Below are 23572 nucleotides of genomic sequence, written 5' to 3' on the forward strand. Positions count from 1 at the left end.
TAAGCATTTAACGGTAAGGTCCCCCCCCATCCCCCATCCCCCATCCATCCATCTATATCCCTCAGTGCAGACTCTCAACTGATTTAATGAGCCATTCGCAGTTTCACTGTACCGGCCGTGTGTACTTAGACTTGCATGGCTTAATCTTTGCATTGGAAAGAGAGTAAAGTGGAAACAGTGGAGGGTTTAATCTGTGTAATCTTACTTTTTGGCCAGGCCTCTCCTCTCCTCTGGATTATAATCAAGGGATCCGATTGCACCCTCTCCTTTGGTTGGCATGAATCCGATTATAGCTATTAGTGCCGTTCTGACTGGAAGGGAGAAACAAAAAAATTATGAAAGACAAAAAAACCAAATACTGTCTGTCAACTAGTAACAGCAGTGGATAAAGGAAGTCGCTAAATCACATGAAATACCACGGCACATTCTGTCAAGTTCGCCACCCATGTTATGTAATGTGTTGCGGGAGTAATGCTTTGTTTTCTACTGCGTAAGCCTGGATTTAGAGAGCATCTCTGAGGACATTCACCACTGCAACTCCTCAAATAGCATTCTCCAGCTGACATGATGGGACACTTTTCACAAAATGTTGGGAGAGCTTCTGTGCATGTCAATGGCTGCTTCAGGGGTTTCTATCTATAATTGATGAACAACTCAAAACCAATGGATGCTTTGAATACATAAACTTGTAAAAGGCTAGAATGTACAGTATAAACACCTATGAAATCAAGTCTAAACATAAGTAGCAGGCTGACTGGAGGCAGAGAATGGACAGCTAGCGAGAAAACAGCTACAGGGAAAAGAGAAGAGAGAGAGGTTAAGGAGGCCTGCTATGCAGTGAAAGCCTGTTTCAACAGATAATGATTTGATTGAAGAATGCTTTCAAGATGATATCAGTCTGAATTCTCTCTCCAGAAATCATTAAACCTGTGGGCGTAGGCTCATGGTACTGCATAACAAACATAAGCTAGGAACCAATGCGGCTGGCCCCCCGGTGCCATTGCGATTACACTGGAACTTATTATCGAGCTTTTCCCCCACAGAATGAGCCTATAGTGGACCAGAGTGAACTTGTACTGGAGAGCTGAGACCCCAAAAACCCAGTGGGAGATGTCCAATCTCTGGGCCATGGCCTCATTGGCTTGCCATGTGACCCTGGAGGGCAAGAGTGGGAGTTATTTTGGACAAGCTTTTTTTTGCTCATCAAAATACCCCGAAAGGAATATAAATAAATGCATTGCGGGATTCTCCCATTGAATTCTATCTGATTACATTTCCATGCTTTTGGTACGGAGAATAACGTGAGAGGAATACTCAGAAATAGGATGGCTTAACGGTGGTAACTGAAATCATGCCAGAAAATAATGTAAATATCAGACTCAAGGTATGAAGGAAATAGTGTGCTGTCTGCTGCCAATACGGGGCTTTGTGAGCGAATAAGACGTGCGTGCCAAATCTCAATTTCCAGTGACACTTTCTTCTTATTTACTTTGTTCTGCTATGAAGTCTTCTTTTCAGCCCCTTCCAGTTTCCACTCTTTAAACTGCGGGGGGAAAGCTCAATGATAGAACAAAAATGCCTGAGCAAAAAAAACATTTGCATATCTGCCTTAATTTAAATTCAAATTAAAAGTCTTAATCCGTCGTTTGTTCCTGTTGGTCCCTGGCAGGCAGAGAGCGAGTGAGTGGAGATGCTAGGCTAAGTTTAGTGCAGCAGCTGGATGAGAAGGACTGGAAGAGGGAACAAGGACTGTGTGGTGAGCTGGGTGGGTGTGTGTCTGTCTCCAGGCTAGAGGAGACAAGCCATTTACTTATTTTAAGTTGATTTTGCTTACACAGAAAATGCATCAAGATAATTTGCCTTGTTTAAGATATTCTGACTTGTTTCAATCATTTTTTTGGTTAAAGTAAGCAAAATATCTGCCAGTGCACTAAGATAATTTGTCTTCGTAAGACGTCTTATTAAGATCAAATATCTTGTAATAAGATAATTTATCTTACCCCACTTGTCAAACCTTTTTTAGGTTAAAATAAGCAAAATGATCTGCCAGTGCACTAAGATAATTTACCTTGGTAAGACGTCAAGTCAATGCATTCTAATGGTAAAAGATATCTAAGCAAGATCAAAAAAATGTGCCGTGTAGCTACGGGGCCTACAGCTGCAGGTGAAATGTCTCCACCTGCGCTACCGAACTGCTAGCTTTTCAATAGCGTAGATGGCTAAGATGTTGTGAAGCGGGTGGTCACGTGTGTTTGCGAGGCAGAGGATCTGAGCTCGAGTACCAGTGTGGGCTCATGAGGAAGGTAGCTATACTGTTAAGCAAGCACAGTGACACCAGTTACACAGGGATACCTACTGCTCCAAGATGGCTGCCATGTCTCCGGGTGATGGCCAGAGATGCTCAGACAGATCTTCTTCCCCACCTCGAATCTCCCATTGGGCTAAAAGAGAAGCATATCCATAGAATTACATATAGAATACATATACAGTGGGGAAAAAAAGTATTTAGTCAGCCACCAATTGTGCAAGTTCTCCCACTTAAAAAGATGAGAGAGGCCTGTAATTTTCATTATAGGTACACGTCAACTATGACAGACAAAATGAGAAAAAAAAATCCAGAAAATCACATTGTAGGATTTTTAATGAATTTATTTGCAAATTATGGTGGAAAATAAGTATTTGGTCACCTACAAACAAGCAAGATTTCTGGCTCTCACAGACCTGTAACTTCTTCTTTAAGAGTCTCCTCTGTCCTCCACTCGTTACCTGTATTAATGGCACCTGTTTGAACTTTGTTATCAGTATAAAGACACCTGTCCACAACCTCAAACACTCACACTCCAAACTCCACTATGGCCAAGACCAAAGAGCTGTCAAAGGACACCAGAAACAAAATTGTAGACCTGCACCAGGCTGGGAAGACTGAATCTGCAATAGGTAAGCAGCTTGGTTTGAAGAAATCAACTGTGGGAGCAATTATTAGGAAATGGAAGACATACAAGACCACTGATAATCTCCCTCGATCTGGGGCTCCACGCAAGATCTCACCCCGTGGGGGTCAAAATGATCACAAGCACGGTGAGCAAAAATCCCAGAACCACACGGGGGACCTAGTGAATGACCTGCAGAGAGCTGGGACCAAAGTAACAAAGCCTACCATCAGTAACACACTACGCCACCAGGGACTCAAATACTGCAGTGCAAGACGTGTCCCCCCTGCTTAAGCCAGTACATGTCCAGGCTCGTCTGAAGTTTGCTAGAGTGCATTTGGATAATCCAGAAGAGGATTGGGAGAATGTGATATGGTCAGATGAAACCAAAATATAACTTTTTGGTAAAAACTCAACTCGTCGTGTTTGGAGGACAAAGAATGCTGAGTTGCATCCAAAGAACACCATACCTACTGTGAAGCATGGGGGTAGAAACATCATGCTTTGGGGCTGTTTTTTCTGCAAAGGGACCAGGACGACTGATCCGTGTAAAGGAAAGAATGAATGGGGCCATGTATCGTTGAGATTTTGAGTGAAAACCTCCTTCCATCAGCAAGGGCATTGAAGCTGAAACGTGGCTGGGTCTTTTAGCATGACAATGATCCCAAACACACCACCCGGGCAACGAAGGAGTGGCTTCGTAAGAAGCATTTCAAGGTCCTGGAGTGGCCTAGCCAGTCTCCAGATCTCAACCCCATAGAAAATCTTTGGAGGAGTTGAAAGTCCGTGTTGCCCAGCGACAGCCCCAAAACATCACTGCTCTAGAGGAGATCTGCATGGAGGAATGGGCCAAAATACCAGCAACAGTGTGTGAAAACCTTGTGAAGACTTACAGAAAACGTTTGACCTGTGTCATTGCCAACAAAGGGAATATAACAAAGTATTGAGAAACTTTTGTTATTGACCAAATACTTATTTTCCACCATAATTTGCAAATAAATTCATTAAAAATCCTACAATGTGATTTTCTGCATTTTTTTTCTCATTTTGTCTGTCATAGTTGACGTGTACCTATGATGAAAATTACAGGCCTCTCTCATCTTTTTAAGTGGGAGAACTTGCACAATTGGTGGCTGACTAAATACTTTTTTTCCCCACTGTATAATAAAGATGTTTTGGGACTGTCAATGGGCAACACAGACTTTCAACTCCCTCCAAATATTGTCTATGCGGTGTGTTTGGGATCATTGTCATGCTGAAAGACCCAGCCACGTTTAATCTTCAATGCCCTTGCTGATGGAAGGAGGTTTTCACTCAAAATCTCACGATACATGGCCCCATTCATTCTTTCCTTTACACGGATCAGTCGTCCTGGTCCCTTTGCAGAAAAACAGCCCCAAAGCATGATGTTTCCACCCCCATGCTTCACAGTAGATATGGTGTTCTTTGGATGCAACTCAGCATTCTTTGTCCTCCAAACACGACGAGTTGAGTTTTTACCAAAAGGTTATATTTTGGTTTCATCTGACCATATGACATTCTCCCAATCCTCTTCTGGATCATCCAAATGCACTCTAGCAAACTTCAGACGGGCCTGGACATGTACTGGCTTAAGCAGTGGGACACGTCTGGCACTGCAGGATTTGAGTCCCTGGCGGCGTAGTGTGTTACTGATGGTAGGCTTTGTTACTTTGGTCCCAGCTCTCTGCAGGTCATTCACTAGGTCCCCCGTGTGGTTCTGGGATTTTTGCTCACCGTTCTTGTGATCATTTTGACCCCACGGGGTGAGATCTTGCGTGGAGCCCCAGATCGAGGGAGATTATCAGTGGTCTTGTATGTCTTCCATTTCCTAATAATTGCTCCCACAGTTGATTTCTTCAAACCAAGCTGCTTACCTATTGCAGATTCAGTCTTCCCAGCCTGGTGCAGGTCTACAATTTTGTTTCTGGTGTCCTTTGACAGCTCTTTGGTCTTGGCCATAGTGGAGTTTGGAGTGTGAGTGTTTGAGGTTGTGGACAGGTGTCTTTATACTGATAACAAGTTCAAACAGGTGCCATTAATACAGGTAACGAGTGGAGGACAGAGGAGCCTCTTAAAGAAGAAGTTACAGGTCTGTGAGAGCCAGAAATCTTGCTTGTTTGTAGGTGACCAAATACTTATTTTCCACCATAATTTGCAAATAAATTCATTAAAAATCCTACAATGTGATTTTCTGGATTTCTTTCTCTCAATTTGTCTGTCATAGTTGACGTGTACCTATGATGAAAATTACAGGCCTCTCTCATCTTTTTAAGTGGGAGAACTTGCACAATTGGTGGCTGACTAAATACTTTTTTCCCCCACTGTAAGTGATTTATAGGATTTCTATGATAGGATCTCTATTACCATATCACGGTCTATGACAACCAGGTTGAACAAGCAACAGGAAGACATTGAGACAGACCGAGGGGAGGGTGGAGGCTGGGGGGTGGTTGAAGAGAGGGATGTTAAGAGAAAAAAAGAGAGTGAGCCTTCAAAGACCAAGTAAAACTTGCCAGCCTGAGCTGAGAGTCAGAGAAAAAAAGAGACTCTGGACATAAAAAAAGACTGTCACAACCTGTCTGATCCACTGGCTTTTATCAGCCTGTCATTGGTTCTTCAGGTTATTATTGGTGCATGAAAAAAATACACATTCCCTCTTCTTTCCCACAGAACCATTCAAGTCCTCTGTGATAGTGCAGTGACAGGCATGGCTTTGTTCTGACAATAGTGGCTCGGTGTGTCATCAGATGTGGCTCCTGGTTAAGACAAAATGTCTATCATCCAGCCTTTGATAATTTGATTGGTTGCTTTTCATCGTTACTTCAATTTACACATAATTGGCTGTGATTGATCGAGAGCGGGGTATATCTTAATAAGTGTGTGTGTGTTGGGGGTCTTACTGTGAGTAGGATTATGCTGGGGGGCTTCATAGGGTACTCCGGGGGCAGCACGATTCTGCCATGGTAAACCCCACCGTCAAAATCTGAGTCCGGGGGCCCGCGGACAGAGAAGTGCCACTCAAACAGATTATCCTGCGGGTACACAACAAGCCAGTCAAAAACACATATGTGACTCGTTTCAGGAAAGTAGGCATATGTTGCACGTCACTACTTCACAGGAGAGGCATTTGAACGTAAAATGCGTTTTTTGCAGAAATGCCTTCTGGAACATGTCAACTTTCATGTGCCTTAATAACAAATTTGTATTCCATCCATAAATACAAATACAATTGTTAAATTACGAGCCTAGTTGGTTTAGCCACGGAAAAAGACAGGAACCTTCCCACTAACCATGATTGGCTGAGATAATGGAAGGGCTGGACATGCTGGGAGATGAGTTTGGATTGGTCTGCCATGTAGCATGCTTCTGTTTGTAATGGGAGCTTTTCAGTATGTGTTGATTGTCCTTTCTACCGCGCCGTTTTTGAAAGATATAACGTTAGCCAACGAGAACTACAAAAGTTTTGCTACTTTTCTCAACAACATTGATGCCCTGAATTTAGCAGGCGCTATCGACAGATCAGTTGGAAAAAGTGATGGGCTACTTTCTGCACATGCCACGGTCAGTGTGAACCGGAGTGACGTGACACAACGCCGGCCAAACAAGATGTAGCTACAAACAATGGTTACAGTCTGCAATGAAGCATTCATCCATAAATGTTAAATGTTTCCCTTTATGATATATGTTTCTAATTTTGTCAGAAAGTTGTTTTTATTGCAAGTTAAAGCGTACTGTTAGTTAGAGAACGTTAGCTTGCTGGCTTGCTAGCTAACATTACGTGTATGGATCTGTGTAGTAATATTATTTGAATCAGAAATACATTTGCATTGCTAGTTATTGCCTAATGTTAGCTAGCTAACATTGAACCTAGTTTGTTAGCTTTAGCTACCTGCAGATTTATACTACAGCTATGACAATGTTTGTATTGGTTAGTAGTATTTGTTGGGATTATGCCGGTTCATTGTTTAGCTAGCTAGCTAACTACCTACCTACATGTCTAAACAAAAGACTCCACTTCGGCCGGATTATTACAACGCATCAAATTAGCCAAGTGTGTCTGGGGGTGATTACGGCCATCTATTGTATTTCATGAACGTGTACATGTCTAGACAATAGTGACCCATCCACTTAGCTAGATGTGGCTGGGGGTGGTTATAGCATTTCCTTCACATGACCCATCAATTTAGACAAGTGTGTCAGGTAACAGTGCTAACTGTGCCACTAGAGATCCTGGTTCGAATCCAGGCTCTGTCGCCGCCGGCCGCGACCGGGAGACTCATGGGCGGCGCACAATTGGCCCAGCGTCGTCCAGGGTATGGGAGGGAATGGCCGGCAGGGATGTAGCTCAGTTGATAGAGCTTGGCGTTTGCAATGCCAGGGTTGTGGGTTCGATTCCCACTGGGGTCCAGTATAAAAAAAATATGTATTCACTAACTGTAAGTCGCTCTGGATAAGAGCGTCTGCTAAATGACTAAAATGTAAATGTAAAAAATGGGTAAGCATCATCTAATAATTATACAATATTTTTATCTGGACACTTTCTGTTTTTGATATTGCTACTATTCAAGTAACCATTTCTTGTACAGTTTACACCTTCTGTATGCTGTGCATGTGACAAATAAACGTAGATTTTATTTGATATAGCGTGTGTTTACCACATGGCCTCACGTGAATCCTTAAAGAGATGGGTGGGGCTAAGGATTAAGAGGGTGTGAACAATGCTGAATGGGTGTAGACAAAGAAGAGCTCTCCAGTAGGTGTACCAAAACTTTCAAGGGCCATTTTCTCAAAAGTGGGGCTACATGTTTATCAACTTTCAAAGCAGAATTAATTTCCCATTGTTCCTCAACTGCAGTGTATGATATACCATTTTATAGCTCTGAGTCTCTACTTTTCAAATGTTTTTACATAAGACAGAATCGAGGCGGTCGTCACATATTTAAATTATTGCGCATCGCTCTCAGTCTCTATGTTTTGTGTGATTGTTTATTGATTTTTAAGAAACATAGGGAAGAACGTGAGGAAAAAAGCATCCATGACAAAACAAAAATCTCTCTGTGTCGATAATGAGTAGGACAGGGATGTATGTGGTGCGCCTGAGTGAGTTTGGGTGGCCCCAGGTATGACTGACCTCCAGTGGCTGGGCGTGGTAGTGCTCTGTGGGGTCCCTCAGTTCAGCTGCCTCCTTCATCAACCTCTTCACAGCTAGCACCCACCCGGCGAAGAGAACAAACAAAACATCACGGTTAGCCCCAGGTAAAGCTGACATTCTCTCATTCTTTATCCTAGCTGACACCAAGCTTGCAGTTTACTTCCACTGGCATGTGGTGTTCCAGGCATCTTCTCCACCGGTCCGTCTACATCTCCATATCCACAGACAGTTATAGGGCCCTATAAAATCTGCGTTGTGGAAAACGCGGACAGAATCACAGGATTCAGACATTAAAACAGAATTCAACAATATTCAAAAATGTCTTGAACTTAGTAGGAAATCAACTAAATGTATTGAACTTTTTAGAAAATGCATTAAATGAATTTGGGAAAAAACTAAATGGAATCAGGCAAAAAATAATGCTGATTTTATAGGGCCCTACAGATAGGACAGTAGGCTAGACTCCTGATTTAAAATACACAGTGCTCATAGCTGCTGGAAGTAGAGGTGCTGAGGGTGCTGCAGCAGCCCCTGATAAATACATTGAAAATAACTATTGAAAATTGAAGAAAACTATTTTATGTTTACTTGAGCCTTATTACACATCTGCTGCTGGTCAAACTGGTGGGCAGGAAGTGAACTAGGACATCATGATGACCACATTATGTCACCTCAGGACAAAGTGTCTCCTGACGTCTCCAACCCTCTCAATCTACTTCTCACTCAAGGTCACAAGACACACAACAGCTGCTGAAAAAAAACCTACAAGCCATGTTCCAGGACCATTGTTTTATCTGGCTTGCAGGACCATGAAAAAAAAACATGAGGGGTTTGTATAGGTGCCATGTTATTTATTTAGCTTATTTAAGAGGGACAATTCACAGTAATCACAATCTCATACAGTACAGAGGTGTTAGAGCATTACGATTCAACATGTCAGTACATGTTAGCAACTGCTCCACAAAGTTCCCAGTAGCTGTTGAATTGTTAGCGCGCAAGGTCATGGAGTTCTCTATGATTGTTCTGTTATTGAGTTGTTACGCTTACCCACCGACTCGTTGAAAAGGAGGCGAGATGGAACCAAAATTGGAAAATAATTGGAAAAGGAAAGTGGAACTAAAGAGTATTCAGATGAACGGAATTGGTTTGGAATCCTTTAGAAGAAGTGAGCCTGTGAAATGAGCTCATGAGTGGGAGTGGGGACCATGGGTTGGAAAGAAACCCTGGCTGGCCTGGCTGTGTCTGAAAATGTTACCAGCCATCAAATCCTTGCTTCCTGCATCCTAGTTTCCTAAATTTATCTCAAAGCACATTGGAGGAGAGGATCCAAGGTCCCTCCCTTGAACCTGCTTTCAGAGGAATTGAGAAAAACAGCTAGTAAGGTTTTCAGACACAGCCCCTGTGTGACTGTAGGGCAAAGAGCAGGGGAAAGGAAGTCAGTTCAAGGCAGTGGAACAGAGAGGCTCCCAGGGCACGTGTTCCAGGTCTGATCTCACCTCGGGCCAGACCCTCTAAAGATCTAACTATCTGTACTATTCTGGAATCCTACACTGGAAAGAGATGAAAAAGGAAGGGAAGTCGATGTGTGTGAAACTAGAATGACCTGATTAAACTCTTCCCCCTCCGCCCCCTTGTTTACCCACAGACAACAGGGTCACAGAGGGTAAGATCAAGTTTAGCTTTCTGAAAAAAACTGTCTGCGTAAACACAAGATGAGGTTATGACTAGGGTTGTTGCAGTGACCGTATTACCGCCACACCGGTGGTCACGAGTCATGAAGGCAGTCAAATTCCACGTGACCGTTTAGGTCACAGTAATTAGGCTTCTCCAAGCTCTGATGCTGCTGATGGTCATTTGTAGCCTACCAAACTTGTTAACTGCCTGGTACTCAGCACTCTAATCACTCTTGACATTGAAAATCTAATCAAACACTTAATGAGAGCCCATAAGCTTATGTTGCACAACATTTCTAAAAAGAGGAGGATCCTATCATCTTTCTATAGGCTAGGCCTACTTAATTTATTTCTCAACTTTCCTAATATTAAGCACATTGCTTCTCTTTACAACAGGAGTATAGCCTACCTGGCTGGCATGAAAATGAACTACGGGAAAAGCGTCCTCTATTCGCTATTTAAGTGCATAGATGACATGTATTTTTTCCCCTGCCCCTGTTTCGAGAAAGGTGCATGATAATGGTCCATTCTAAATCAAAACAAATTTCCCACATATATTATTTAGTATATGTAAAGACAAGATTAAATCAAGAATAGTTTGATGGGTGACAATATTAGCCTATCACTTGTGAATTATATACTATCACTTGTGAATGATGCCCAGCTTAAGGCAAGAAACAATGCCTTTTTTTACAACTTTTTCAAATCATAGTCGCACACCTCATGTAGCCTAGCCCATAGGCCTATATGTTAGATTTTTTTATTTATATTTTTTGTACTTTTTACCCCTTTTTCTCCCCAATTTCGGGATATCCAATTGGTAGTTACAGTCTTGTCCCATCGCTGAAACTCCCGTACGGACTCGGGAGAGGCGAAGGTCGAGAGCCATGCGTCCTCTGAAACACGACCCCGCCAAGCCGCACTGCATCTTGACACACTGCTCGCTTAACCCGGAAGCCAGCCGCACCAATGTGTCGGAGGAAACACTGTACAGCTGGCGACCAAATCTTTTGATAAGGTTTGTATCACAACTAAAGTGGCCAAATAACTTCCTAAAATTAAGCACATTAATCCACTTTACAAGGAATGTAGAGCCTAACTGGCATTCATAAGCAGCGCGTGAGTTTCAAGTTTGGGGAAGATAATTTTGACCATAAAAATGCATCTTTATAATAAGGCATTACATGCATAATCGCATTTGCGGTCACTTTTGATAAGGGTGTTTTCCCGCTAATGGAACATTTGCGCTTATAGCCTACTGCCGTGTGCGCATTGCTGCGCTTATAATGTGAAGAAATAGTTTATCAACATTTTAAGCTAAACGTTCTGATCTGTTCCGTCAGCCACATTGCGTAAAAAAGTGGTTTTGATGCTAGTGGTTGTATTAATTTGGGATCTATCGCATTTGGAATATTTATTTCTCGCACAGAATAGGTCAACTTTTGTACTATGGGGGATAGTAGATTGACATAGACAGCCTATGTCAATCTACTATCCCCCATAGTACAAAAGTTGATAGGCTAGTGCTTTTGCTGTTCGTTAGGCTTACTCATCTTGTTGGCTGACGAAAAGTAAATGTGGACAGTTATTCCAATATTTTCAATATGCACCTCGGAATTGGATAAGGACACGCACAGTTGCGTCCCCGATTTGTCTGTCTTTACTTGTAGCCTGTGAGAAAGACTTGTTCACGTGATGGAGAGCCATGTGAGTGAGAGGTGCTTCGGAGCAGGCAGCACTCAGGGAGAAGGGTACAATGCAGCACTCCGGGCCATGGGCACAACGGCCACTGGCCGCAAAAGGCATGAATTGTTTTTACTGCTACACAAAGGGGATGCAGCTGTGAAATTCGAGGCATTATCAAGTGCTTGTCAAATTGTGAATGAGAGACTGATGAAGAGTGTACAGTCTGCACAAAAAGAAAGCAGAGCTCATGCCTTTCAAGCCACTTTTTTCAAATCATCATTAGAGTCTCATCATGCAGCCTTACGATGTATTAAAAATCCAAACATATAGGCCAACGTTTGTAGAACAACTAAAGTTACATTAATATCTCTAAATTAAGCATATAGGAGTACCTATTTCTTTGTTAACCGCTCAACACAGAATAGCCGCATGTGCGCACTCCCTCAAATCGTTTGGAGAAAATATCATTTCTATTTTATTCAGCTTTGTTTAATTGTATTCTTCATACTATAAAATAATATAAAATAATGCCACGGAATTCTAAGCAAATCTTGTCTGCTAAATTAACTAGTGTAGCCCACAGCCATATGGCATAGCCAAATCAGGGCCTAACATAAGGACAATGCTATTCTGTTCTTCTGAAATAGACAACATTTTCTTAATATCATGTTTCTTTAGACCTGTCTAAAATAAATAACGGATTTATTGTGAAGGTGTAGGCTATATTACATGGATTTATTTGACTTTTTAAAATATAGATGTTCCAAAGGTCTGCATCAGTGGCTTGCAGGTTGTGTGTGGAAGCCAGGAGATGCTAAATGTGTTTATGTTAATTAACGGTAAATTACTGTGAGACCGACAGTTATTTGCTTGACAATCACCAGCTGACGAAGTTTTGTGACCAACACAGCCCTAGTTATGACATGCTAATAATGATCAATAAACACTTTTCGGAGAGAAAATGACATGCAGGTCAGACAGTGTGACCAAAGCAATGGGGGAATAATATTTCCCCCCAAAAATGACTGTCTGAGAAATCTCTTTTCACATCCTGATTTGTCAGATTAGTGAAGCCAGTGGTTTCTATTGACACTTTAAAAGGTGCATTGTAATTTCAACAAATTACTAAAATATTTCTGGTGCTAATAGTGGAATGATAGTGTTTCACAGTATTACTTACCTGCCAGTGTTGTGATTGGCTGTGATATTCGACTATTGATTTATCCCACCGGAGCAGTATCTGTCAAATCGGGAAAGCTGTTCTGACTTCGTGGCGGTGTTATCTAGTGTAAATCAATGTCATTTCCTGGTTGCTAAAATTCTACACTGTTCATTCAATTTCAGTTTATGTGAGAAAACAAGCACTGAATAGTGTAGGGAATCATTGTAACATCTAAATCGCTGGGAAATATATTTTCCATAATAAAACTTTTTTTTTTGGTCCACCAGCTTCAAAGAGCTGGAAAAAAAAGTAGTTTTTTGTAATTTAAATGATACAGTGGGGGAAAAAAGTATTTAGTCAGCCACCAATTGTGCAAGTTCTCCCACTTAAAAAGATGAGAGAGGCCTATAATTTTCATCATAGGTACACGTCAACTATGACAGACAAAATGAGAAAAAAAATCCAGAAAATCACATTGTAGGATTTTTAATGAATTTATTTGCAAATTATGATGGAAAATAAGTATTTGGTCAATAACAAAAGTTTCTCAATACTTTGTTATATACCCTTTGTTGGCAATGACACAGGTCAAACATTTTCTGTAAGTCTTCACAAGGTTTTCACACACGGTTGCTGGTATTTTGGCCCATTCCTCCATGCAGATCTCCTCTAGAGCAGTGATGTTTTGGGGCTGTCGCTGGGCAACACGGACTTTCAACTCCCTCCAAAGATATTCTATGGGGTTGAGATCTGGAGACTGGCTAGGCCACTCCAGGACCTTGAAATGCTTCTTACGAAGCCACTCCTTCGTTGCCCGGGCAGTGTGTTTGGGATCATTGTCATGCTGAAAGACCCAGCCACGTTTCCTCTTCAATGCCCTTGCTGATGGAAGGAGGTTTTCACTCAAAATCTCACGATACATGGCCCCATTCATTCTTTCCTTTACACGGATCAGTCGTCCTGGTCCCTTTGCAGAAAAACAGCCCCAAAGCATAATGTTTCCACCCCCATGCTTCACAGTAGGTATGGTGTTCTTTGGATGCAACTCAGCATTCTTTGTCCTCCAAACACGACGAGTTAAGTTTTTACCAGAAAGTTCTATTTTGGTTTCATCTGACCATATGACATTCTCCCAATCCTCTTCTGGATCATCCAAATGCACTCTAGCAAACTTCAGACGGGCCTGGACATGTACTGGCTTAAGCAGGGGGACACGTCTGGCACTGCAGGATTTGAGTCCCTGGCGGCGTAGTGTGTTACTGATGGTAGGCTTTGTTACTTTGGTCCCAGCTCTCTGCAGGTCATTCACTAGGTCCCCCCGTGTGGTTCTGGGATTTTTGCTCATCCTTCTTGTGATCATTTTGACTCACGGGGTGAGATCTTGCGTGAGCCCCAGATCGAGGGAGATTATCAGTGGTCTTGTATGTCTTCCATTTCCTAATAATTGCTCCCACAGTTGATTTCTTCAAACCAAGCTGCTTACCTATTGCAGATTCAGTCTTCCCAGCCTGGTGCAGGTCTACAATTTTGTTTCTGGTGTCCTTTGACAGCTCTTTGGTCTTGGCCATAGTGGAGTTTGGAGTGTGACTGTTTGAGGTTGTGGACAGGTGTCTTTTATACTGATAACAAGTTCAAACAGGTGCCATTAATACAGGTAACGAGTGGAGGACAGAGGAGCCTCTTAAAGAAGAAGTTACAGGTCTGTGAGAGCCAGAAATCTTGCTTGTTTGTAGGTGACCAAATACTTATTTTCCACCATAATTTGCAAATAAATTCATAAAAAATCCTACAATGTGATTTTCTGGATTTTTTTCCTCAATTTGTCTGTCATAGTTGACGTGTACCTATGATGAAAATTACAGGCCTCATCTTTTTAAGTGGGAGAACTTGCACAATTGGTGGCTGACTAAATACTTTTTTTCCCCACTGTATTTCACAGCGATTTAGATGGTACAATGATTCCCTACACTATTCAGTGCTTGTTTTCTCACATAAACTGAAATTGAGCGAACAGTGTAGAATTTTAGCAACCAGGAAACTAGCGAATCCACTTGATAACACAGCCACAAAGTCAGAACAGCTTTCCCAGTTTGACAACAGATGCCGCTCCGGCGGGAGAAATACATAGGCAAATATCACAGCCAATTATAACACTGGCGGGTAAGTAATACTGTGAAACACTATCATTCCACTATTAGCGGCAGATATATTATGGACATTTGCTGAAATTACGATGCAAAAAGTGTAAAAAAATCCTGTGTAGAACCTTTAAATCAAGCTTAGACGTCATGTTGTAGGAGTCAGACACCAACAGATGCATTTCTGTTTACAATCAACAGCAGAGGAACAATTCCGATTCCCAAATATTGAAGTACAGCTTGGAAATCCGTTAGAATGAGATGCTAAGCTTCAACAGGAAGTGGCACAATGCAACAAAGCTGTCAGACCATGTGTTGGAGCCTAAACTGGAATAACAGTTCCACAGGCTACAGCTGAATTTAAATGAAATATTTGTAAGCACTCAGGCTAGTCACAACTTGAACCACTTTACAAAGGAAATATTAATACTTTTCTGTGGAATTGTGCAATAGTTTTTTTTTTAGGTTGTACCCTCCATGTTGACACCGACCAGGGCATCAATTAAAATGTTTAGCATTCTTATCAAATTTGATTAATTGACAGAGTGCTTAATATTATATCTATTAACTTGCAAAGCTTAATATTTGCAGTGCTTAAAATAATATTATTTCAGAAAAAATAAGAAATTAATATAACTGCCTAGTTTTGTATGAAGAAAGAACTGTGGATAGAGCTTAAGGACCTTGTACAGTATAAATGAATAGTCAGCATACGGCTGTCTTTGTACAGTAAATATTGAACAAAGACTGTAGGCAGTAAGTTTTCAGACCTGTTGACTTTTTCCACATTTTGTTACGTTACATCCTTATTCTAAAATTGATTAAATAAAACATTTTCCTCATCAATCTACACACAATAACCCATAATGACAAAGCAAAAACAGTTTTGTTTTTTTATGTTAGCAAATTTATTAAAAATAAAAAACAGAAATACATATTTACATAAGTATTCAGACGCTTTGCTATGAGACTCGAAATTGAGCACAGGTGCATCCTATTTCCATTGTTCATCCTTGAGATGTTTCTACAAATTGATTGGAGTCCACCTGTGGTAGATTCAATTGATTGGACATGATTTGGAAATGCACACACCTGTCTATATAAAAGGTCCCACAGTTGACAGTGTATGTCAGAGCTAAAACCAAGACATGAGGTTGAAGGAATTGTCAGTAGCGCTACGAGACAAGGATTGTGTCGAGGCACAGATCTGGGGAAGGGAATCATATAAAATGTCTGCAGCATTGAAGGTCCCCAAGAACACAGTGGCCTCCTTCATTCTTAAATGGAAGAAGTTTGGAACCACCAAGACTCTTCCCAGAGCTGGCCGCCCGGCCAAACTGAGCAATCGGGGGAGAAGGGCCTTGGGTCAGGAGGTGACCAAGAACCCGATGGTCACTCTGACAGAGCTCCAGAGTTCCTCTGTGGAGATGGGAGAACCTTCCAGAAGGACAACCATCTCTGCAGCACTCCACCAATCAGGCCTTTATGGTAGAGTGGCCAGACGGAAGCCACTCCTGAGTAAAAGGCACATGACAGACTGCTTGGAGTTTGCCATAGGCACCTAAAGGACTCTCAGACCATGAGAAACAAGATTCTCTGGTCTGATGAAACCAAGATTGAACTCTTTGGCCTGAATGCCAAGCGTCACGTCTGGAGGAAACCTGGCATCATCTCTGCGTGACGCATGGTGGTGGCAGCATCATGCTGTGGGGATGTTCTTTAGCGGCAGGACTGGGAGACTAGTCAGGATCGGGGGGGAAATTAACGGAGCAAAGTACAGAGACATCCTTGATGAAAACCTGCTCCAGAGAGCTCAGGACCTCAGACTGGGGCGAAGGTTCACCTTCCAACAGGACAACAACCCTAAGCACACAGCCAAGACAACACAGGAGTGGCTTCGGGACAAGTCTCTGAATGTCCTTGAGTGGCCCAGCCAGAACCCGGACTTGAACCCGATTGAACATCTCTGGAGAGACCTGAAAATAGCAGTGCAGCAATGCTCCCCATCCAACCTGACAGAGCTTGAGAGGATCTGCAGAGAAGAATGGGAGAAACTCCCCAAATACAGGTGGGCTAAGCTCGTAGCGTCATACCCAAGAAGACAAGGCTGTAATCGCTGCCAAAGGTGCTTCAACAAAGTATTGAGTAAAGGGTCTGAATACTTATGTAAATGTAATATTTCAGGTTTTAAATTTGGCAAAAATGTCTAAAAACCTGTTTTTGCTTTGTCATTATGGGTTATTGTGTGTAGATTGATGGAGAGGGGGGCAATTTAACCCATTTTAGAATCAGTCTGTAACGTAACAAAATGTGGAAAAAGTCAAGGGGTCTGAATACTTTCCGAATGCACTGTATGGTTTGCGTGTGTGTGTGTGTGTGTGTGTGTGTGTGTGTGTGTACTGCAACCTCTGCCCTAATGCATTGGGCCCACAGAAACCCTGGACAGAAGGAGACAGCAAGGGCAATGTGTGGTGTAAATTACAATGACAGCCACTGTGTTAGCACTGTCCAAACTGGGGCACAACTCTCCAGCAGGTCTGCACACAACAAGCCTGGAAAGCAGAGCGAGCACTCCTCTCTCTCGCACTCTCCATCAGCAACAGATGATGCATTCACACACTGGAGGAGCTACTGTGAAGGAGGAACGTGTGATTATGAGCAGAAAACTCTGTTTCCTGGTCTAAAAAAACAAAAGTGAGGGAGTCTACGGTATACAGTGCCCTCCGTAATAATTGGGACAGTGACAATTTTTGGGGACAAATTCACTTATGTGTATTAAAGTCAAAAGTTTAGTATTTGGTCCCATATTCCTAGCACACAATGATTACATCAAGCTTGTGACTTTACAAACTTGTTGGATGCATTTGCTGTTTGTTTTGGTTGTGTTCCAGATTATTTTTTGCCCAATAGAAATGAATGGTAAATAATGTATTGTAGCATTTTGGAGTCACTTTTATTGTAAATAAGAATATAATATATTTCTAAACACTTCTACATTAATGTAGATGCTACCATGATTATGGATAGTACTGAATGAATCGGTAATAATGATGAGTGATTATGTTGGATGCACAAATATCATACACCCCCAAGAATGCTAACCTCCCCTGTTATTGTAATGGTGAGAGGTTAGCATGTCTTGGGGGTATGATATTTGTGCGTCTAACTTTCTCACTGTCCCAATAATTACAGAGGGCACTGTATGTGGATGTGTGGGTACAGCTTTTCACAGTTGTAGCCATTTTTAAGTTGATACCTCCCTTCTATCTCTACTGCTGTGCGGTGGCAGACAAAATCTTCCACTTGGGACTTCTTTACGGTTGAGCGGTGGGGAAATGAGTGTGACAGAGGTGAGATACGGTATCAGAGGCGGGCAGGCCAGGCTTGCTATGTGAGGGCCACTTGGAGTGTCTCAGCTCCATGTCTCATTCTGCCTGATTACGGTGCTGACTGGGTGTCTGTCAGCACCAGGCTTTGATGGCAGGGCCAATGGCGACTCAGACACTGCCTGTGCCACTAAGCTCTCCAGTTATGGGCCTGATCCCCGGGCTATGGCAGCTGTCAACAGTCTGTCCGGAATCTCATTGGGTAATATATGGGTCCCCCTCCAACTCCGGCATGGTGGTTGTCTCTCTCAGCAGCTGGCTGACTAACTTTCTGAGATTTCACAGAAAAACACCCACTATTGACTAACCAGGTTTAATATTTTCTGAGATTTTACAGAAAACACCCACTATTGACTAACCAGGTTTAATACAGTAGGCTGGTGGGATGAAGAGTAAAATACTGTATACTGAGCGGTTTAAATTGGGATTTGATTTGACAGGGTTTTGGAGGGTTGATTTCCAGATAACACTAGCACAGTGTGGTCTGCTTGTGTGGGCACACCACCTCCTCTGTGATGATTATCCAGAAGAGACAGCTGCTACGATAGTGAACATACAATATTGGGCTACAGAGCTTACACTTCCTATTCCTATTGTGCATTTAGCCTACTTTTGTCATAAAGTTGCCAATGCCCATTTGTTACTAGGCAAATAGGCTATATGTAAACTTCTAACTCTGAATCTGGGGAGTTCGATGCATAGCCTAATTGTTCAAGGGCTATATTATAATGAGTGTAAGGTTAAGTAAAAATGAGTGTTATGACCATGTGAGCACTCTGTTCCTCTGAGCTGAATCTATCCTGGAGTGCCACTAAGCACTCTAAGAACCACCCGGCCTCAAGTACAATTCATTTGGTTTGGGGATTAAGCACTGGCTCCCACTACTGAAAGAGATGCAGCAGCCTTAAAAAGAAACACTTGGCACTCTGGTTGTGGCAGGGAGAGAGAAAAAAAGCCTGAAGAAAATAAAAAGACTAGTTTTTTTTCCCATGTGGGTGGTCAAATCGGCATGGTCTTGGAGCTGTCTGGTGTAGCTTAGTCTGCACTCGTGTTTCCCGGGGGACAGAAAGAAAGGTGAGATGCGGTTTTCAGACCCCTCCTCCGACAGCGAACATGCCCCCTCCTGTAGGCTAAACTACTCAGCCGTCCCTCATTAAAGCCACTGTGGGATCATGGGCTTTTGCAGTGAGAGTCAGGCTATCGGTTAAGCATGGTGACTTATCGTAATAATTCACTAGTTAGGACACAGAGCTAAAATAATAATAAAATTAAAAAATTAAACGTAAAATCCTTAACAACAGTATTGCATCATTTTGTCAGTAAGAATCCAGCTGTTAAAAATCATATAATAAACCAGATCAGGACAACGATAACATTTTACATTTACATTTTAGTCATTTAGCAGACGCTCTTATCCAGAGCGACTTACAGTTAGTGAGTGCATACATATATATATATTTTTTTCATACTGGCCCCCTGTGGGAATCGAACCCACAACTCTGGCGTTGCAAGCGCCATGCTCTACCAACTGAGCTACACAGGGCTTTGCACGACAGTGCTCTTACCACGGCTCACATACTTTTTTATCAATACTGATACTCACTGCTGATAAAAAGGACCAGATGTGTTGCAGACAGATAGTGACATTTCTCTCTTCACTGGATTTAAATTTTAGTCATTTAGCAGACGCTCTTATCCAGAGCGACTTAAAGTTAGTGAGTGCATACATTATTTTTAATTTTATTTTTCATACTGGCCCCCCGTGGGAATCGAACCCACAACCCACAACCCTGGCATTGCAAACGCCATCCTCTACCAACTGAGCTACATCCCTGCCGGCCATTCACTCCCCTACCCTGGACGACGCTGGGCCAATTGTGCGCTGCCCCATGGGTCTCCCGGTCGCGGCCGGCTACGACAGAGTGGCACAGCTAGCACTGTGATGCAGTGCCTTAGACCACTGCGCCACTCGGGAGTTGATCAGTTGATTGCTCTGCTGAATATAATCAAAGCTCCTCATGCCTCATTAATTGGAGGCTGGGTGAGCATCGGAGTTGAACTCTACACATGTGAAGCACTTGTCTCCCTGTGGAAGTTGTCAATGCTGTGACTGTTCCTAAAGATGAACAGACAGACATGGAGGCCAGTGGAGACAGAAAGACCAGGAGAAACTCAGGCTGGATCTCTGGATCTCCCTCCTCAAATTCTGCATCCCTAAAAACTACTGGATGCACTTTGACAGGAGCCCAAAACCCTCATTGGGTTTTCTATGGCTGCATCCCAAATGGCACTGTATTCCCTATATAGTGCACTGAGTGTACAAAACATTAGGAACACCTTCTTAATATTGAGTTGCACCCCCTTTTACCCTCAGAATAGTCTCAATTCGTCAGGGCATGGACTAAGAGGTGTCAAAAGCGTTCCACAGGGATGCTGGCCCATGTTGACTCCAATGCTTCCCACAATTGTGTCAAATTGGCTGGATGTCCTTTCGGAGGTGGACCATTCTTCATACACACAGGAAACTGTTGAGTGTGAAAAACCCAGCAGCGTTGCAGTTTTTGACACACTCAAACCATTGTGCCTGACACCTACTACCATACCCCGTTCAAAGGCACTTAAATATTTTGTCTTGCCCATTTACCCTCTGAATAGCACACACACAATCCATATATCAATTGTCTTAAGGCTTAAAAATCATTATTTAACCTGTCTATGCCCCTTCATCTACACTGATTGAAGTGGATTTAACAGGTGACATCAATAAGGGATCATAGCTTTCATCTGGTTTCACCAGTTCAGTCTGTCATGGAAAGAGCAGGTGTTCCTAATGTTTTGTACACTCAGCGCACTACATTTACACTACTTTTGACCAGAGCACTGGGAATAGGGTGCCATTTGGGACACAATTTATGTGGAGTCCTTTTTTAGCCGTGTCTCATAATACCAATGAGTGGGAGTGACAGAAGAAAAGCCTCTGCTGCCACATGGGCCTCCTGACTCCAGCGTTGAGAAGGGTTTCGGTCAATGGCGCTGGGAGATAGGATTATAATCCTGTTCACAAAATCGTTTTACGTAACGCATTTTAGTGTTTGCAGCTGGGGGCGATTCAGGCAGGGTTTGTCCTGCGAGCAGGGAGACACCGTTACGTAACCACTTTTAACCAAACTCATTAGAAGACACGATAGGGTTTAGAATATTACTAGCCTGTTCAACCTCTCATTCGTATCGTCTGAGATCCCCAGAGTTTGGAAAGCTGCCACGGTCATCCCCCTCTTCAAAGGGGGTGACACTCTGGATCCAAACTGTTACAGACCTATATCCATCCTCCCCTGCCTTTCGAAAGTATTTGAAAGCCAAGTCAACAAACAGATCACCGACCATTTCGAATCCCACCGTACCTTCTCCGCTATGCAATCTGGTTTCCGAGCTGGTCATGGGTGCACCTCAGCCACACTCAAGGTCCTAAACGATATAATAACCGCGATCGATAAAAGACAGTACTGTGCAGCCGTCTTTATCGACCTGGCCAAGGCTTTTGACTCTGTCAATCACCGCATTCTTATTGGCAGACTAAATAGCCTTGGTTTCTCAAATGACTGCCTCGCCTGGTTCACCAACTACTTCTCAGATAGAGTTCAATGTGTCAAATCGGAGGGCCTGTTGTCTGGACCTCTGGCAGTCTCTATGGGGGTGCCACAGGGTTCAATTCTCGGGCCGACTCTATTCTCTGTGTATATCAATGATGTCGCTCTTGCTGCTGGTGACTCTCAGATACACCTCTACACAGACGACACCATTTTGTATACATCTGGCCCTTCATTGGACACTGTGTTAACAAACCTCCAAACGAGCTTCAATGCCATACAACTCCTTCCGTGGCCTCCAACTGCTTTTAAACACAAGTAAAACTAAATGCATGCTCTTCAATCGAACGTTGCTTGCACCCGCCCGCCCGACTAGAATCACTACTCTCGGCGGGTCTGACTTAGAATATGTGGACAACTACAAATACCTAGGTGTCTGGTTAGACCGTAAACTCTCCTTCCAGACTCACATTAAGCATCTCCCATCCAAAGTTAAATCTAGAATCGGCTTCCTATTTCGCAACAAAGCCTCCTTCACTCATGCTGTTAAACATGCCCTCGTAAAACTGACTATCCTACCGATCCTTGACTTTGGTGATGTCATTTACAAAATAGCCTCCAACACTCTACTCAGCAAATTGGATGTAGTCTATCACAGTGCCATCCGTTTTGTCACCAAAGCCCCATATATTACCCACCATTGTGACCTGTACGCTCTCGTTGGCTGGCCCTCACTACATATTCGTCGCCAAACCCACTGGCCCCAGGTCATCTATAAATCTCTTCTAGGCAAATCCCGCCTTATCTTAGCTCATTGGTCACCATAGCAACACCCACCCGTATTATGCGCTCCAGCAGGTATATCTCACTGGTCATCCCCAAAGCCAACACCTCCTTTGGCCGCCATTCCTTCCAGTTCTCTGCTGCAAATGACTGGAACGAACTGCAAAAATCTCTGAAACTGGAGACTCACTATCTTTAATCATCAGTTGTCAGAGCAGCTTGCCGATCACTGCACCTGTACACAGCCCATCTGTAATTAGCCCACCCAACTACCTCATCCCCATATTGTTATTTACATTGTTATTTATTTTGCTCATTTGCACCCCAGTATCTCTATTTGCACATCTTCTGCACATCTATCACTCCAGTGTTAATACTCTATTTATTTATTGCCTTACCTCCATAACTTACTACATTTTCACACACTGTATATAGATTTTCTATTGTGTTTTTGACTGTATGTTTTGTTTACCCCATATGTAACTCTGTGTTGTTGTTTTTAATCGCACTGCTTTGCTTTATCTTGGCCAGGTCACAGTTGTAAATGAGAACTTGTTCTCAACTGGCTTACCTGGTGAAATAAAGGTGAAATTAAAATAAATAAAAATAAACATAGGTGATGATGGAAACCTACTGACCATTCCCCTTTCGTAGAGAAGGGCTATGTCCCAAATGGCACTTCTTATTTTTTGTTCTACCGTATGTCATTTTTTAGTACTACATTGATATTGATCACAGTACTTGTGCACGTGACATTAAAACATGAAATTATTACCTATATAGTGCTCTACTTTTGACCAGAGCCCTATAAGTTGTGCACTAAATAGGGAATAGGGTGCCATTTGGGATGGGAACAAAGTTTTGGTTGTGGGTTTCTAATGCTGTTTGTTCACAGCTGTCAGCTCTCCAAACTGGGAGGTAATGCCAGGTCTCAGAGACAAAAGGCTCCCCTTACAATAGGGTATAGAAAAATCCTAAACATAGGATCTTCATTTGCTTTTCCACACAGAGGGCATACTGTAAATGCCTTATTTTACAATGTGAATAATTCCTC

At 42.6% G+C, this 23572-nt stretch overlaps 1 protein-coding gene across 2 annotated transcripts in view; it reads right to left on the minus strand.

The window, feature by feature from the left end:
* LOC121552188 (ubiquitin-conjugating enzyme E2 J1) overlaps positions 1–23572 on the minus strand; it is a 49031-nt gene that overhangs the window by 14174 nt on the left and 11285 nt on the right. For both annotated transcript variants that reach the window (XM_041864911.2, XM_041864910.2), the window contains exons 2-5: positions 8083–8156; positions 5852–5983; positions 2357–2441; positions 206–311 (exon numbers count right to left, since the gene is read on the minus strand). In XM_041864911.2, the coding sequence (XP_041720845.1) occupies positions 206–311; positions 2357–2441; positions 5852–5983; positions 8083–8156 (397 nt within the window). The remainder of the gene's footprint in view (positions 1–205; positions 312–2356; positions 2442–5851; positions 5984–8082; positions 8157–23572) is intronic.

This window comes from Coregonus clupeaformis, chromosome 36, assembly GCF_020615455.1.
Source record: "Coregonus clupeaformis isolate EN_2021a chromosome 36, ASM2061545v1, whole genome shotgun sequence".
Classification (NCBI taxonomy): domain Eukaryota; kingdom Metazoa; phylum Chordata; class Actinopteri; order Salmoniformes; family Salmonidae; genus Coregonus; species Coregonus clupeaformis.